The 14,650-nt window shown below is 41.2% G+C and overlaps 1 protein-coding gene across 9 annotated transcripts in view; it reads left to right on the forward strand.

The window, feature by feature from the left end:
• Window positions 1-14,650, forward strand: part of LOC128690140 (lysosomal protective protein) — a 64,655-nt gene that overhangs the window by 32,825 nt on the left and 17,180 nt on the right. For all 9 annotated transcript variants that reach the window (XM_070090594.1, XM_070090602.1, XM_070090593.1 and 6 more), the window contains exon 8: window positions 11,438-11,563. In XM_070090594.1, coding sequence (XP_069946695.1) covers window positions 11,438-11,563 — 126 coding nt within the window. The remainder of the gene's footprint in view (window positions 1-11,437; window positions 11,564-14,650) is intronic.

Raw genomic sequence — 14,650 nt, forward strand, 5'->3', positions numbered from 1 at the left:
GAATCATAGAATTGATGAGGGAAAAAGAGTGAGTGGTGCACTTAGGAGTCTGTGGAGACAAAGAACTTTGTCCTTGGAGGCAAAGAGGGGAATGTATGAGAGTATAGTTTTACCAACGCTCTTATATGGGTGTGAAGCGTGGGTGATGAATGTTGCAGCGAGGAGAAGGCTGGAGGCAGTGGAGATGTCATGTCTGAGGGCAATGTGTGGTGTGAATATAATGCAGAGAATTCGTAGTTTGGAAGTTAGGAGGAGGTGCGGGATTACCAAAACTGTTGTCCAGAGGGCTGAGGAAGGGTTGTTGAGGTGGTTCGGACATGTAGAGAGAATGGAGCGAAACAGAATGACTTCAAGAGTGTATCAGTCTGTAGTGGAAGGAAGGCGGGGTAGGGGTCGGCCTAGGAAGGGTTGGAGGGAGGGGGTAAAGGAGGTTTTGTGTGCGAGGGGCTTGGACTTCCAGCAGGCATGCGTGAGCGTGTTTGATAGGAGTGAATGGAGACAAATGGTTTTTAATACTTGACGTGCTGTTGGAGTGTGAGCAAAGTAACATTTATGAAGGGATTCAGGGAAACCGGCAGGCCGGACTTGAGTCCTGGAGATGGGAAGTACAGTGCCTGCACTCTGAAGGAGGGGTGTTAATGTTGCAGTTTAAAAACTGTAGTGTAAAGCACCCTTCTGGCAAGACAGTGATGGAGTGAATGATGGTGAAAGTTTTTCTTTTTCGGGCCACCCTGCCTTGGTGGGAATCGGCCGGTGTGATAATAAAAAAAAAATACTTCTATTCTATCGATTGAGCACAAGAATTCACCAAGTCAACTGTTTCAACTACAAATTAAAGTGATTGGAAATTGTTAATTTGGCCAATTTAACACAAAGTTCAAAATATTCCAATTTCAAAATAGGGTCCAGAATAAACAATGTAGGTATTCCTGGAACTAAACTAACATTTCCTCTGTTCATTAGTTACGTTTTGAGGCTTTACAAATAAATTTCATTTTGATTTTTTATTCACATAATGAATATTCACACCAAAAAATAGAAGATTTACTGTTATGCAATACTGTAATAATTGTATAAATATCATCACCATATTTGTGAATGCATATTAGACCCACCAGCTGGTGTGTATTAGACGTGTGAGGTCGTTTGTTTACTCTTGAATATCGGCAAAAATTTAACATTTCTGCTAATTTGAGCTCAGTTTCAAGCCATTTCCAGTGCTAAAACCAATCAAAATCATCTCTGTTTCTGTAATATGTCTTCCATTCTATCAAATGAGACCAAAAAATCGCAAATACAACTATAAAAAACATACGAAAAAACACTGCAAAGTCGCTTTTTTAATCGAAAAATCATGATTTCAGTTTTTTTTCTCTTATTATACACAGTGTGCTGCAGGATCTGTTTTATGTGGTGCACACATACCACATAGATGTATTCTCTCATATCTAGGCCCAAATGTACCACTCACAGTTTATCAGAGTGAGCTGAGCTCATGACGTAGATCTACGGTTTGGACCCTGAACGTAAAGCCGTAGATCTACGGGACGGACCCTGAAAGGGTTAATCCGTTCATGAGAGCTCATTGTTATACGAAATTATCATTATGCGAATGAATTTTCCCCATAAGAAATAATGGAAATCAAATTAATCCGTGCAAGACACCCCAAAGTATGAAAAAAAAACATTTTTACCACATGAAATATTAATTTTAATACACACAAACTGAAAAAGGCATGCACAATTACATGACACTTACCTTTATTGAAGATCTGGTGATGATTGATGGGATGGGAGGAGGAGAGAGTCTTAGTGTTTAGAAGGGGAATTCCCTTCCATTAAGACTTGAGGTGTCAAGTTCTTTTCTGGGGTTACTTCCCTTCTTCTTTTAATGCCACTAGGACCAGCTTCAGAGTCACTGGACTTCTGTCGCACAACATATCTGTCCATAGTGGCCTGTACCTCTCGTTCCTTTATGACTTCCCTAAAGTGTTTCACAACATTGTCAGTGTAATAGTCACCAGCACGGCTTGCAATAGCTGTGTGAGGGTGATTTTCATCCATAAAGGTTTGCACTTTCAGCCACATTGCACAGATTTCCTTAATCTTTGTAGTAGGCAACTTCCTCAATTTCTCTCTCCCCTCCTCCGAACCAGTTTCCTCAGGTCTGGCCTCTTGCTGTTGAAGTTGATCTAGCAGCTCATCAGTGGTTAGTTCTTCATTGTCCTCCTCCACCAACTCTTCCACATCATCCCCACTAACCTCCAACCCCAAGGACTTCCCCAATGCCACAGTGGTTTCCTCAACTGGCATAGGATTCCTAGGGTTAGCCTCAAACCCTTCAAAATCCCTTTGGTCTACACATTCTGGCCACAGTTTCTTCCAAGCAGAGTTCAAGGTCCTCTTGGTCACTTCCTCCCAAGCCTTACCTATAAGGTTTACACAATTGAGGATATTAAAGTGCTCTCTCCAAAACTCTCTTAGAGTCAGTTGAGTTTCTGAGGTCACTACAAAGCACCTTTCAAACAGAGCTTTTGTGTACAGTTTTTTGAAGTTTGCAATAACCTGCTGGTCCATGGGCTGCAGGAGAGGAGTGGTATTAGGAGGCAAAAACTTCACCTTAATGAACCTCATGTCCCCATAAAGTCGCTCTGCCACGTCTGTAGGATGACCAGGGGCATTGTCTAACACCAGGAGGCACTTAAGGTCTAATTTCTTTTCAGTTAGGTAATCTTTCACATTGAGGGCAAATGCATGGTGTAACCAGTCATAGAAAAAGTCCCTAGTGACCCATGCCTTACTGTTTGCCCTCCACAGCACACACAAATTAGCCTTGAGGATATTCTTTTGCCTGAACGCTCTGGGAGTTTCTGAGTGATACACTAATAAAGGCTTCACTTTGCAATCACCACTAGCATTGGAACACATCAACAGAGTAAGCCTGTCTTTCATAGGCTTATGTCCTGGGAGTGCCTTTTCCTCCTGAGTAATGTACGTCCTGCTTGGCATTTTCTTCCAAAACAGGCCTGTTTCATCACAATTAAACACTTGTTCAGGTTTCAGTCCTTCACTGTCTATGTACTCCTTAAATTCCTGCACATATTTTTCAGCTGCTTTGTGGTCCAATCTGGCAGCCTCACCATGCCTTATCACACTATGTATGCCACTACGCTTCTTAAATCTCTCAAACCAACCTTTGCTGGCCTTAAATTCACTCGCATCATCACTAGTTGCAGGCATTTTTTTAATTAAATCCTGATGCAACTTCCTAGCCTTTTCACTTATGATCACTTGAGAGATGCTATCTCCTGCTATCTGTTTTTCATTTATCCACACCAATAAGAGTCTCTCAACATCTTCCATCACTTGCGATCTCTGTTTCGAAAACACAGTTGAACCTTTGGCAAGAACAGCTTCCTTGATTGCCTTTTTGTTGCCCACAATAGTAGCGATGGTTGATTGGGGTTTATTATACAACCTGGCCAGCTCGGAGACACACACTCCACTTTCATACTTATCAATGATCTCTTTCTTCATCTCTATAGTAATTCTCACCCTTATTCCTGTAGGGTTGGCACTAGAAGCTTTCTTGGGGCCCATGGTCACTTATTTTGCAGATAAATTCACCAAAAACACTGTAATAATACGAAATGTTCCGATTGTATGCTTGGATGTTACCGCGGAGGCTGGCTGGTAAACAATGCCACCGGCGGAACATGTGAGGCTGGCTAAGGCCGCACATTAGACGCGTCTCGGACGAATAGCGTTGAGTGGGTTTTTTAGCGGTATGCGAGGCAAAATCTTAGCGATAAAATGTATCGGTATGCGGATTTAACGTTATGTAAGGCCAACGGTATGCGGGGGTCCACTGTATTCTAGTTTTCTTGGTCTCATTTTATAGAATGGAAGACATATTACAGAAATTGAGATGATTTTGACTGGTTTTACAATGAAAAGTACCTTGAAATTGAGCTCAAAGTAGCAGAAATGTTCAATTTTTACCAAAGTTCAAAAGTAAATAAATCATGCCAAGCGTCCAATACACGTCAACTGGTGAGTCTAATATTCTTTCACAAGTGGCCCAATATTATTTATACCATTTTTTACACTAATGCAGTAGTCTGCATAACAGTAAATCTTCTATTTTTTTGTGAGAATAAAAATTCAAAGTGGAAAGCAAAAGAATGTAAGAGGGGTCTTGAGACGTGACTAATGAACAGAGGAAATGTCATTTTAGTGCCAGGAATGTCTTTCTTGTTTATTCTGGACCCTATTCGGAAATTGGCGTCTTTTGAAATTTGTGTGAAATTGGCAAAATTGCTAAATTCTGACCACTGTACTGGATAGTTGAAACCAGTAAATGGGTGGTTTCTTCGCTCATTCGATAGAAAAAATGGAGTTCTAGCGAAATATTCATGTTTTTTGCCGACTAGTACAGTGGAATTGGCCGAAAATGGGGCTCAAAATGGGCAAAATCGCTGATGCGTAAACATCGCCGAGACCGCTAACTTTGCGAGAGCATAATTCCGTAAGTTTTCCATCAAATTTCATACTTTTGGTGTCATTATGATCAGGAAAAGATTCTCTATCTTTTCATAAGAAAAATTTTTTTTTTTTTTAATTTGGCCGACCCTGAGAACGAGTCTCGGAGAGGGCCTGTCGACCCTCAAAGGGTTAAACAAAAATACCAACCACTCTAACACTACATCCTCCCCTGCTTTAAACATTTCTGTCATGATCCCGTCAGTTCCAGCTGCTTTACCCCCTTTCATTCTACGTACCTCCCCCACATTCGCATCCTGCTCTTCTTCACTCCTAAAAGATGGTGTACCTCCCTGACCAATGCATGAAATTACCGCCTCCCTTTCTTCTTCGACATTTAAAAGTTCCTCAAAATATTCCCGCCATCTACCCAATGCCTCCATCTTCCCATCTACTAACTCCCCTACTCTGTTTTTAACTGACAAATCCATTCATTCCCTAGGCTTTCTTAACTTGTTTAACTCCAAATTTTTTTCTTATTTTCATTAAAATTTCTTGGCAGTACCTCTCCCACTCTATCATCTGCTCTCCTTTTGCACTCTCACCACTCTCTTCACCTTTCTTTTACTCTCCATATACTCTGCTCTTCTTATAACACTTCTGCTTTGTAAAAACCTCTCATAAGCTACCTTTTTCTCTTTTATCCCACCCTTTACTTCATCATTCCACCAATCACTCCTCTTTCCTCCTGCACCCACCCTCCTATAACCACAAACTTCTGCCCCACATTCTAATACTGCATTTGTAAAACTATTCTAACCATCTTCAACCCCCCCCCACTACTCACACTTGCACTAGCCCACCTTTCTGTCAATAACTGCTTACATCTCACCCTAACTTCCTCCTCCCTTAGTTTAAACACTTTCACCTCTCTCTTACTTGTTGTTGCCATTTTCCTCTTGTCCCATCTACCTCTTACTCTAACTGTAGCTACAACTAAATAATGATCTGATATATCAGTTGCCCCTCTGTTAACATGTACATCCTGGAGCCTACCCATCAACCTTTTATCCACCAATACATAATCTAACAAACTACTTTCATTACGTGCTATATCATACCTTGTATATTTATTTATTCTCTTTTTCATAATATATGTATTACTTATTACCAAACCTCTTTCTACATATAGCTCAATTAAAGGCTCCCCATTTTCATTTACCCCTGGCACCCAAAATTTACCTACTACTCCCTCCACAACATTTTTACCCACTTAGCATTGAAATCCCCAACCACAAGTACTCTCACACTTAGGTCCAAAAGAAATACGGTAAATAATTTGCCAAATTGTGTTCATAATTCACTTTTTTTGATAATATGGATTAGAAAAACTTACTTTTTACACAGTTTTCTTCTTTGACTTTTAGTAATTGAATACAGAGGAAGGGGTGATTAGCCCCTTCTGGCATTTTAGTTACTGGTAAGGGGGAAGAATTCTAGCCCACTATCCCCATGGGATTGAATAAAAAAGTTATTGTGTGAAGTGCTGGAGGATATGTGTCTCCGTAGAATATTTCAACCCTTTAAGGTCCCAGATGAGCCTGATAAGTAAAGAAAGTTTAGCAGGGTAACTTTTATGAAGGTATTTAGGGAAACTGGTTAACCAGCTTAGAGTCCTAGAGGTGGGAAGGGCAGTTCCTTCACTTGGAAGGAGGGATGTGGATGTTGTAGTCAGAGGGGTAATCTGATCTGTGATGCTAGCACACTTTTGGCAAGACAGCAGTTGAATGCATGATGGTGAATGCGTTTTCATTGGATTACACTAATCGGCTGTGATAGCCCAGTCAGTAGAGCATCGGACTGTAAATTTACAGACCGTGGTTCGATCTCCTAGTAAACCCTTCAAGTATCTTTGTTGCTGAAGGTTTACCTCCTCTCAAGAGAAGAAAGATAAAGTCCAGAATGGCCTTTAAACACTCTTTATTAATTGGGTTACACTTCTTTGGCAGGAGACTACTGTTGAGATAAAAAAATCATCAAACCCAAATCCTAGGGTGAATGCACATATTATTTTCATTTTTGTGATGAATAATTTTGAAAACCAACAAGTTGAAGAATTGACGACTCCACCCACCACCATCACTACTCCACCCACCACTATCAGTATTCCACCCACCACTATCAGTACTCCACCGACCACCATCACTACTCCACCCACCACTATCAGTACTCCACCCACCACTATCAATACTCCACCCACCACTATCTGTAGTCCACCCACGACTATCAGTACTCCACCCACCACTATCAGTACTCCACCCACCACTATCAGCAGAGGCGTCACTAGAGATGGTGTCACCCAGGGCGGCATCTCTGGTGTCACCCGGGACGGAATCTCTGGTGTCACCCCCATGAAATTCAAGGGCGGGGGTATGGGGGGGTAAACTCCAGTAACGTCACTACTGCATGACCAATGACAAATGTTTAGCAATGAGAACATTTAAGGACCATAAACTGAACAGGAGAATACTTCTCAACTTTATTAATGATAAAGTAAATAAACGTAATAATACAGTGGACCCCCGGTTAACGATATTTTTTCACTCCAGAAGTATGTTCAGGTGCCAGTACTGACCGAATTTGTTCCCATAAGGAATATTGTGAAGTAGATTAGTCCATTTCAGACCCCCAAACATACACGTACAAATGCACTTACATAAATACACTTACATAATTGGTCGCATTCGGAGGTGATCGTTATGCGGGGGTCCACTGTATTGAGGAAACATAAACTCAAATACCACTTTGAGTACAGGCAACAGATCCTACATTTATTATTCTTCAACAATGCCAAAAAAAAAAAAAAGAACTTGAAAAATAAAGAAAAACATTGCAATATCTGAGAAACACAAATTTCGATATGACCTTGAGTACAGGTAACATCTCAGTGAATCTGATCTTGCATTTCCTTGCCTTCAATTATGCAAAATCACCTATCTCAATATCAAAATCAATGATTTTCCCTATATAGGCTTATTTGTACCTTGTTAATATATAATAGGCTATACAGAAATGAAGGATTCTTCTCTTATGTTGGTGAGGCACTGTTTTGGGCATTAGTGTCACCTTCTTTAGAGGCTCTATGGTGTCACCCTCTAAATGGTGTCACCCGGGGCAGCCCCCCCCTGCCCCCCTTACAACGCCTCTGACTATCAGTACTCCACCCACCTTAATTAATGTTTCTGGAAAACTCTGAGTGCTGAAATGGAGGTTACCTCTTCCCCGGATTTATACATGAACCAAACAAGGGATGAGGTGCCTCACTACAATCTGGGATTAGTGTGGGAGTATTATCCTTCCAGTTATATCATGGAAGAGAATGTGGGATGAGAGGAAGTACCTGCATACAGAGTTGGATTTGACTTCAGATACTTCGCCAATTAGTGGCTGCATATCTGAAGCTCGCTCATAACACGGATTTTGGCTTGCAACTCAAAGCAAAAAGTTGACAAAGTGTTGGCTCATAACTTGGAAAACTCATAAGTTGGGCACTCGTAGTCAAGGTACCACTGTGCTTGTATATAAACCACCAGATGCAACTTCCCAATAGTTTAAAGAACAGCTATCAAAAATTGACTCCTGTCTGGAAAATCTTCCAGCCCCATCTCCAAACATCTTACTGCTTGGTGACTTCAATCTAAGACATACAAAATGGAAGAATATAGCAAATAATGTTGGAGCAGAAATAATCCCTGGAGGCAGGTCAGATGAAAAGTCACACACACAGGGGCTGCTGAATTTCTGCAATAAACACACCCTAAGTCAGCAGATAGTGGAGCCAAGAAGACTAGAGAACACACTAGACCTTATTTTCACAAATAATGAGTACCTGGTAAGAAATTAAACAATATAAAAAACAACTAATTCTGATCACAATCTAATTGATGTCCAAACTTACATGCACAGGCATCCTGATCAGCAAAATGCATACAGCTATGAGGGTACTTTTACCAAATTTAACTTCAGCAACAAGAACATCAACTGGGATCAGGTAAACTATGCCCTAACTGAAACATGTTGGGAAGATATCTTAAATTACATGGACCCTAACCCATTCCTTGAAAAGATCAACCTCCTGGTAGCTGAAGTATGTGCAAGGCATATTTCCCTAAGAAAAAAGAAGAGAAGAAGTAATCTGGAGAGAGAAGCTCCCTCTACAGAAGAAGGTGAAGAAGCACCGAGTTCCTCAAGAATGCCAGATTATCTGAAACACGGAAGGAAGCACTAACCTGGAAAGTGGAAAATATTGAGCTAAAGTTAAAGGACTCATACAGGATCCAGGAGAGAGAAGAGGAGCTAAAAGGGATTAGTGAAATAGAAAGAAATTCAAAATATTTCTTTACATGTGCCAAAAACAAGGCAAAAACCACTTCTAGTATAGGGCCCCTGCTCAGACAAGACGGATCCTACACAGATGACAACAAAGAAATGAGTGAGATACTGAAATCCCAATATGACTTTGTGTTCAGCGAGCCACTAATCAGTCTAAAGATAGACAGTCCAAACATTTTTTTTTCATGAATGAGCCTCAGAACCCTACCAGTGTATGCCAAATTTCTGACATGACCCTAACTCCCCTAGACTTTGAGAAAGCCATCAATGACATGGCCATGCGCTCAGCCCCAGACCCAGACTTGTGGAACTCTGTGTTCATTAAGAACTGCAAGAAACCCCTCTCCCAAGTCCTAAGTATGCTATGGAGAAGGAGCATAGACACAGGTGGGATTGAGATTCCACAGTCACTGAAAACAACGGATATAGCCCCACTCCATAGAGGTGGCAGCAAAGCAGTAGCTAAAAACTATGGACCAATTGCTTTGACATCCCACATCATAAAAATCTTTGAAAGAGTTCTAAGAAGCAGGATAGCAAACCACTTGGACTCCCAGAAATTGCATAATCTGGGGCAACATGGTTTCAGAGCAGGTCGCTCCTGCCTCTTGCAACTATTGGACCACTGTGATATGGTCTTAGATGCACTGGAAAACAAACAGAATGCAGATGTAGTATACACAGATTTTGCAAAAGCCTTTGACAAGTGTGATCATGGTGTAATAGCACACAAAATGCATGCTAAAGGGATAACTGGCAAAGTAGGCAGATGGATCTTCAACTTTCTAACCAATCGAACACAAAGAGTAGTGGTAAACAGAGTTAAATCAGAAGCTGCCATAGTGAAGAGCTCTGTTCCACAAGGCACAGTACTTGTCCCTATCCTGTTCCTCATTCTCATATCAGACATAGAGATGTAAACCATAGCACTGTATCATCCTTTGCAGACGATAATAGGATCTGCACGAGGTCATCCATTGAGGACACGGCAAATCTCCAAGAAGATAGAAACCAAGTTCTCCAATGGGCAATGGAGAACAATATGATGTTCAATGAAGACAAATTCCAACTACTCCATTATGGAAAACTGAAGGAAATAATAGCTAGGACTGCATATACTACAAACTCTACTCACACAATAGAGCAGAAAAGTATTGTGAAGGACCTGGGTGTGGTAATGTCCGAAGATCTCACTTTCAAGGACCACACCAATGCCACTATCACATCTGCGAGGAAAAAAATAGGATGGATAATGAGAACATTCAAGACGAGATGCTAAGCCAGTGATGATCCTTTTTAAATCACTTGTTATCTCTAGGCTGGAATACTGCTGTACATTAACATCCCCATTCAAGGCAGGTGAAATTGCAGATCTAGAGAATGTACAGAGAACCTTTACTGCACGTATAAGTTCCATCAAACACCTTAACTACTGGGAACGCTTGGAAGCACTGGACTTGTACTCACTGTAGCGCAGGTGAGAGGGGTATATCATAATCTACACCCAGAAGATTCTAGAGGGACTGATTCCTAATTTGCACACAGAAATCACTCCCCACGAAAACAAAAGACTTGGCAGGCGATGCAACATACCCCCAGTGAAAAGTGGGGGTGTCACTGGTACAATAAGAGAAAACACAATAAGTGTCCGGGGCCCAAAACTGTTTAATAGCCTCCCACCAGCCATAAGGGGCATTACCAATAGACCCCTGGTTGTCTTCAAGAGGGAGCTGAACAGATACTTAAAGTCAGTGCCAGATCAGCTGGGGTGTGGTTCGTACGTTGGACTACGTGCGGCCTGCAGTAACAGCCTCGTTGATCAGGCTCTGATCTACCAGGAGGCTTGGTTGTGGACCGGGCCACAGGGGTGTTGTTCCCTGGAATGCCCTCCAAGTAGATATAATCATATAATAATGCAGTAGTCTGCTTAACATTAAGTCTTCTATTTTTTTGTGTGAATAAAAATTCAAAATGGAAAGCAAAAGTAATATAAGAGGGGCCTGAAGATGTGACTAATGAACAGAGAAAATGTTATTTTAGTGCCAGGAATGTCTGCATTATTTATTCTGGACCCTATTTTGAAATTGGCATCTTTTGAAATTTGTGTGAAATTTGCCAATTTCTGCCCACTTTATTGGGTAGTTGAAATCGGTAAATGGGTGGTTTCTTGTACTCCCTTGACAGAACTAATGGAGTTCTAAAGAAATAGCTGTGAGGTTGGTCGACTGGAACAATGGAATTAGCCAAAAATAGGGCGCAGAGTGGGCAAAATTGCTGATGCGTATATATTGCCGAGACTGCTAACCTCGTGAGAGCGTAATTCCATACGTTTTCTATCAATTTCTTACTTTTGGCGTCATTACCATTGAGAAAAGATTCTCTATCATTTCAATAGAAAAAATATATATATATTTTTTAAATTCTTCAATACTGAGAGTGAGTTCAGGATCAGGGGTCTCAACAGTGAAAGGGTTAAAGATAACCAAGTGTTGCACATGTGTCTTAATTTATCATTATTTGTTTTACTTAGATGATAAATCATTATTGAAGATTTTTTTTTCAGGATTAGTACCTTGACATTGGATCCTCCTTGCACAAATGGCACCGACCTCTTGATGTATCTCAATAACCCAATCGTCCGTAAAGCTCTCCACATTCCAGAAAATGTTCAGAAATTTGAACTCTGCAGGTAAGTAAAAAAAAAAAAAAAGTCATCCAAAAAATATTATACAGTATGCAGTTAAATGTCTTTATACAAGCCAACTTATGGTATGACACTGTCTATTAATTTCTGTGAAATCTCAGTTTTCTAAAATTTTATCGAGGAATGCCGAAACTTTTTACCCCACACACCTCTGTGGTAAAAAGTTTCGGCATTTCATCCTATTGTAACACTCATGTACTGTGCAGTGTTCTTAACTCTTAAACGATCCAAATGTATATATACGTCCTCTTGCCCAGTGCCCTGAATATTTTGAAAAATAAAAAAATAGCTTTTTTTTTTTTCATTGAAAAAAATATGAGAAAATTTTTCTGTTATAGGATTAAAATAAAAAAATTAGGGTCAGTACTTACTGAGATATGAGGCTGCAAAGTTGGCACTTAAAGCTCACCTGATGGCAACATCGAGTCCTGCTGCTTGAAGTGTTGCCGATATACCATTTTTTCTTATTTTTATATTTTATATAATTTTGTTCTGATAGTTACAATTTATTGTAGTTCTTGTCATTTCATAACCAATCTTTACACCTGCCTTGGTCATTTACTATTGTCTAGGAATATATACAAAGTATTTATAGGTCCCAGCAATGTTTTGGATACACGGGAGTATAGAAGAAGATGGAAGGAGGAGGAGGAAGAAGGAAGAAGTTCCCTTGAAGTGATGTGTAAGATAAGTGTCAATGACAAGCATCCGGGAGGGCAGTGATAAGATGAAATAAGGGATGACATTTGATGGGCGCCAGCGAGGGTGCAGAGATAAAGGGTGACATTTGATGAGCTCATATCTCTGTCTCTGATTATCTGTTTCTCTGTCTTGTGTGTCTGTCTGCTTGTCTCTTTCTCTCTCTCTGCTTGTCTCTTTCTCTCTCTCTCTGCTTGTCTCTTTCTCTCTCTCTCTGCTTGTCTCTCTCTCTCTCTCTGTCTCAGACAGAGGCACTGTGAACCAACAGGTATTCTTATGCATTATATCTACAAGCACAGTATAGCACTTCAGATTTTTTAGGTTATCCTAGGTAATTTACACTATGTATAATTGTAGTTGTGTGTACCTGTGAGGCAGATAAGAGACAGAGACAGATAGACAGAGACAGATAGACAGAGACAGACAGACAGAGACAGACAGACCCTAAACTTGGGGATAACATCACTTTCCTCTTAAAAGGGGAGTGTTAATATGACATTACATCAGTGAATCCTTGGTGTTTGCTGCACTGTTTGCTCTAGCTGGTGCTCAGTTTAACTGGCACTCCAACAAGGTACTAAGTGGTCTCAAATTTTTTTAATATGGTGCACATCGAGTGTTAAGACCCATTCTATGCTGACTTGGCATCTCAGGCCAATCATGCCAAATTTGGAGGCAGGAAAAATAAAACATATACAGTGGACCCTCGTCTAACGATATTAATCCGTTCCTGAGAGCTCAACGATAGGCGAAATTATCGTTAAGCGAATTAATTTTCCCCCATAAGAAATAATGGAAATCAAATTAATCCGTGCAAGACACCCCAAAGTATGAAAAAAAAATTTTTTTACCACATGAAATATTAATTTCAATACACACAAACTGAAGAAGAGATGTACAATACATGACACTTACCTTTATTGAAGATCTGGTGATGACTGATGGGATGGGAGGAGGAGAGAGTGTGGATGGTCTTAGTGTTTAGAAGGGGAATCCCCTTCCATTAGGACTTGAGGTGTCAAGTCCTTTTCCGGGGTTACTTCCCTTCTTCTTTTAATGCCACTAGGACCAGCTTGAGAGTCACTGGACCTCTGTCGCACAATATATCTGTCCATAGAGGTCTGTACCTCTCGTTCCTTTATGACTTTCCTAAAGTGGTTCACAACATTGTTAGTGTAATAGTCACCAGCACGGCTTGCAATAGCTGTGTGAGGGTGATTTTCATCAAAAAAGGTTTGCACTTCAAGCCACATTGCACACATTTCCTTAATCTTTGAAGTAGGCAACTTCTTCAATTTCTCTCTCCCCTCCTCCGAAGCAGTTTCCTCAGGTGTGGCCTCATGCTGATGAAGATGATCTAGCAGCTCATCAGTTAGTTCGTCATTGTCCTCCTCCACTAACTCTTCCACATCCTCCCCACTAACCTCACCAATATGAGCACTAGTTCCAGGCATTTTTTCCTGTTCACCTGGGTGTTAGTCAACTGTTGTGGGTCGCATCCTGGGGGACAAGCTTAAGGACCCCAGTGGAAATAAGTTAGACAGTCCTCGATGATGCACTGACTTTCTTGGGTTATCCTGGGTGGCTAAGCCTCTGGGGTTAATCGTTTCTCGGTAATTGTTTCATGTTAAGCCATACCAACAACACACTCTCCACATCTTCGAGTAATACAGCTGATGGTGGTGCAGCAACAGCAACAGCTGACTGTGGTGCAGCAACAGCTGACAGTGGTGCAGCAGCAGCTTTGGTGCAGCAGCAGCTGTGGTGCAGCAGCAGCTGACTGTAGTGCAGCAACAGCTGACTGTAGTGCAGCAACAGCTGACCGAGGTGCAGCAGCAGCTGACTGTGGTGCAGCAGCAGCTGTGGTGCAGCAACAGCTGACTGGTCCAGCAACAGCTGACGGTGGTGCAGCAGCAGCTGACTGTGGTACGATAGTATTTCTCACCCTTTTTACTACAGGGTTGGCACTAGAAGCTTTCTTGGGGCCCATGGTCACTTATTTTGCAGGTGAAATCACTAAAAACGCTGTGATAATATGAAACGTTCCTATTGTATGCTTGGATGTGACCGCGGAGGCTGGCTTGTAAACACTGCCACCCACGGAACAAGTGAGGCTGGTTCAGGCCGCACGTGGACTCGTCTCGGACGAATCGCCTTAGCGAGTTTTTTAGCGCTAGGAGAGGCAAAATTTTTGCGTTAAAATGTATCGCTAGGCGGATTTAATGTTATGCGATGCCATTGTTAGGCGAGGGTCCACTGTATATACATTTGGTGCGCTAGCGGTAAGAACGTATATATAGGTTTGGACCGTTTAGGGGTTAATGAGACATGATTTCCTTTCCCTGAACATGTATTGTTAGTCTTCGATAACCA

Source organism: Cherax quadricarinatus, chromosome 32 (genome assembly GCF_038502225.1).
Source record: "Cherax quadricarinatus isolate ZL_2023a chromosome 32, ASM3850222v1, whole genome shotgun sequence".
Lineage (NCBI taxonomy): Eukaryota > Metazoa > Arthropoda > Malacostraca > Decapoda > Parastacidae > Cherax > Cherax quadricarinatus.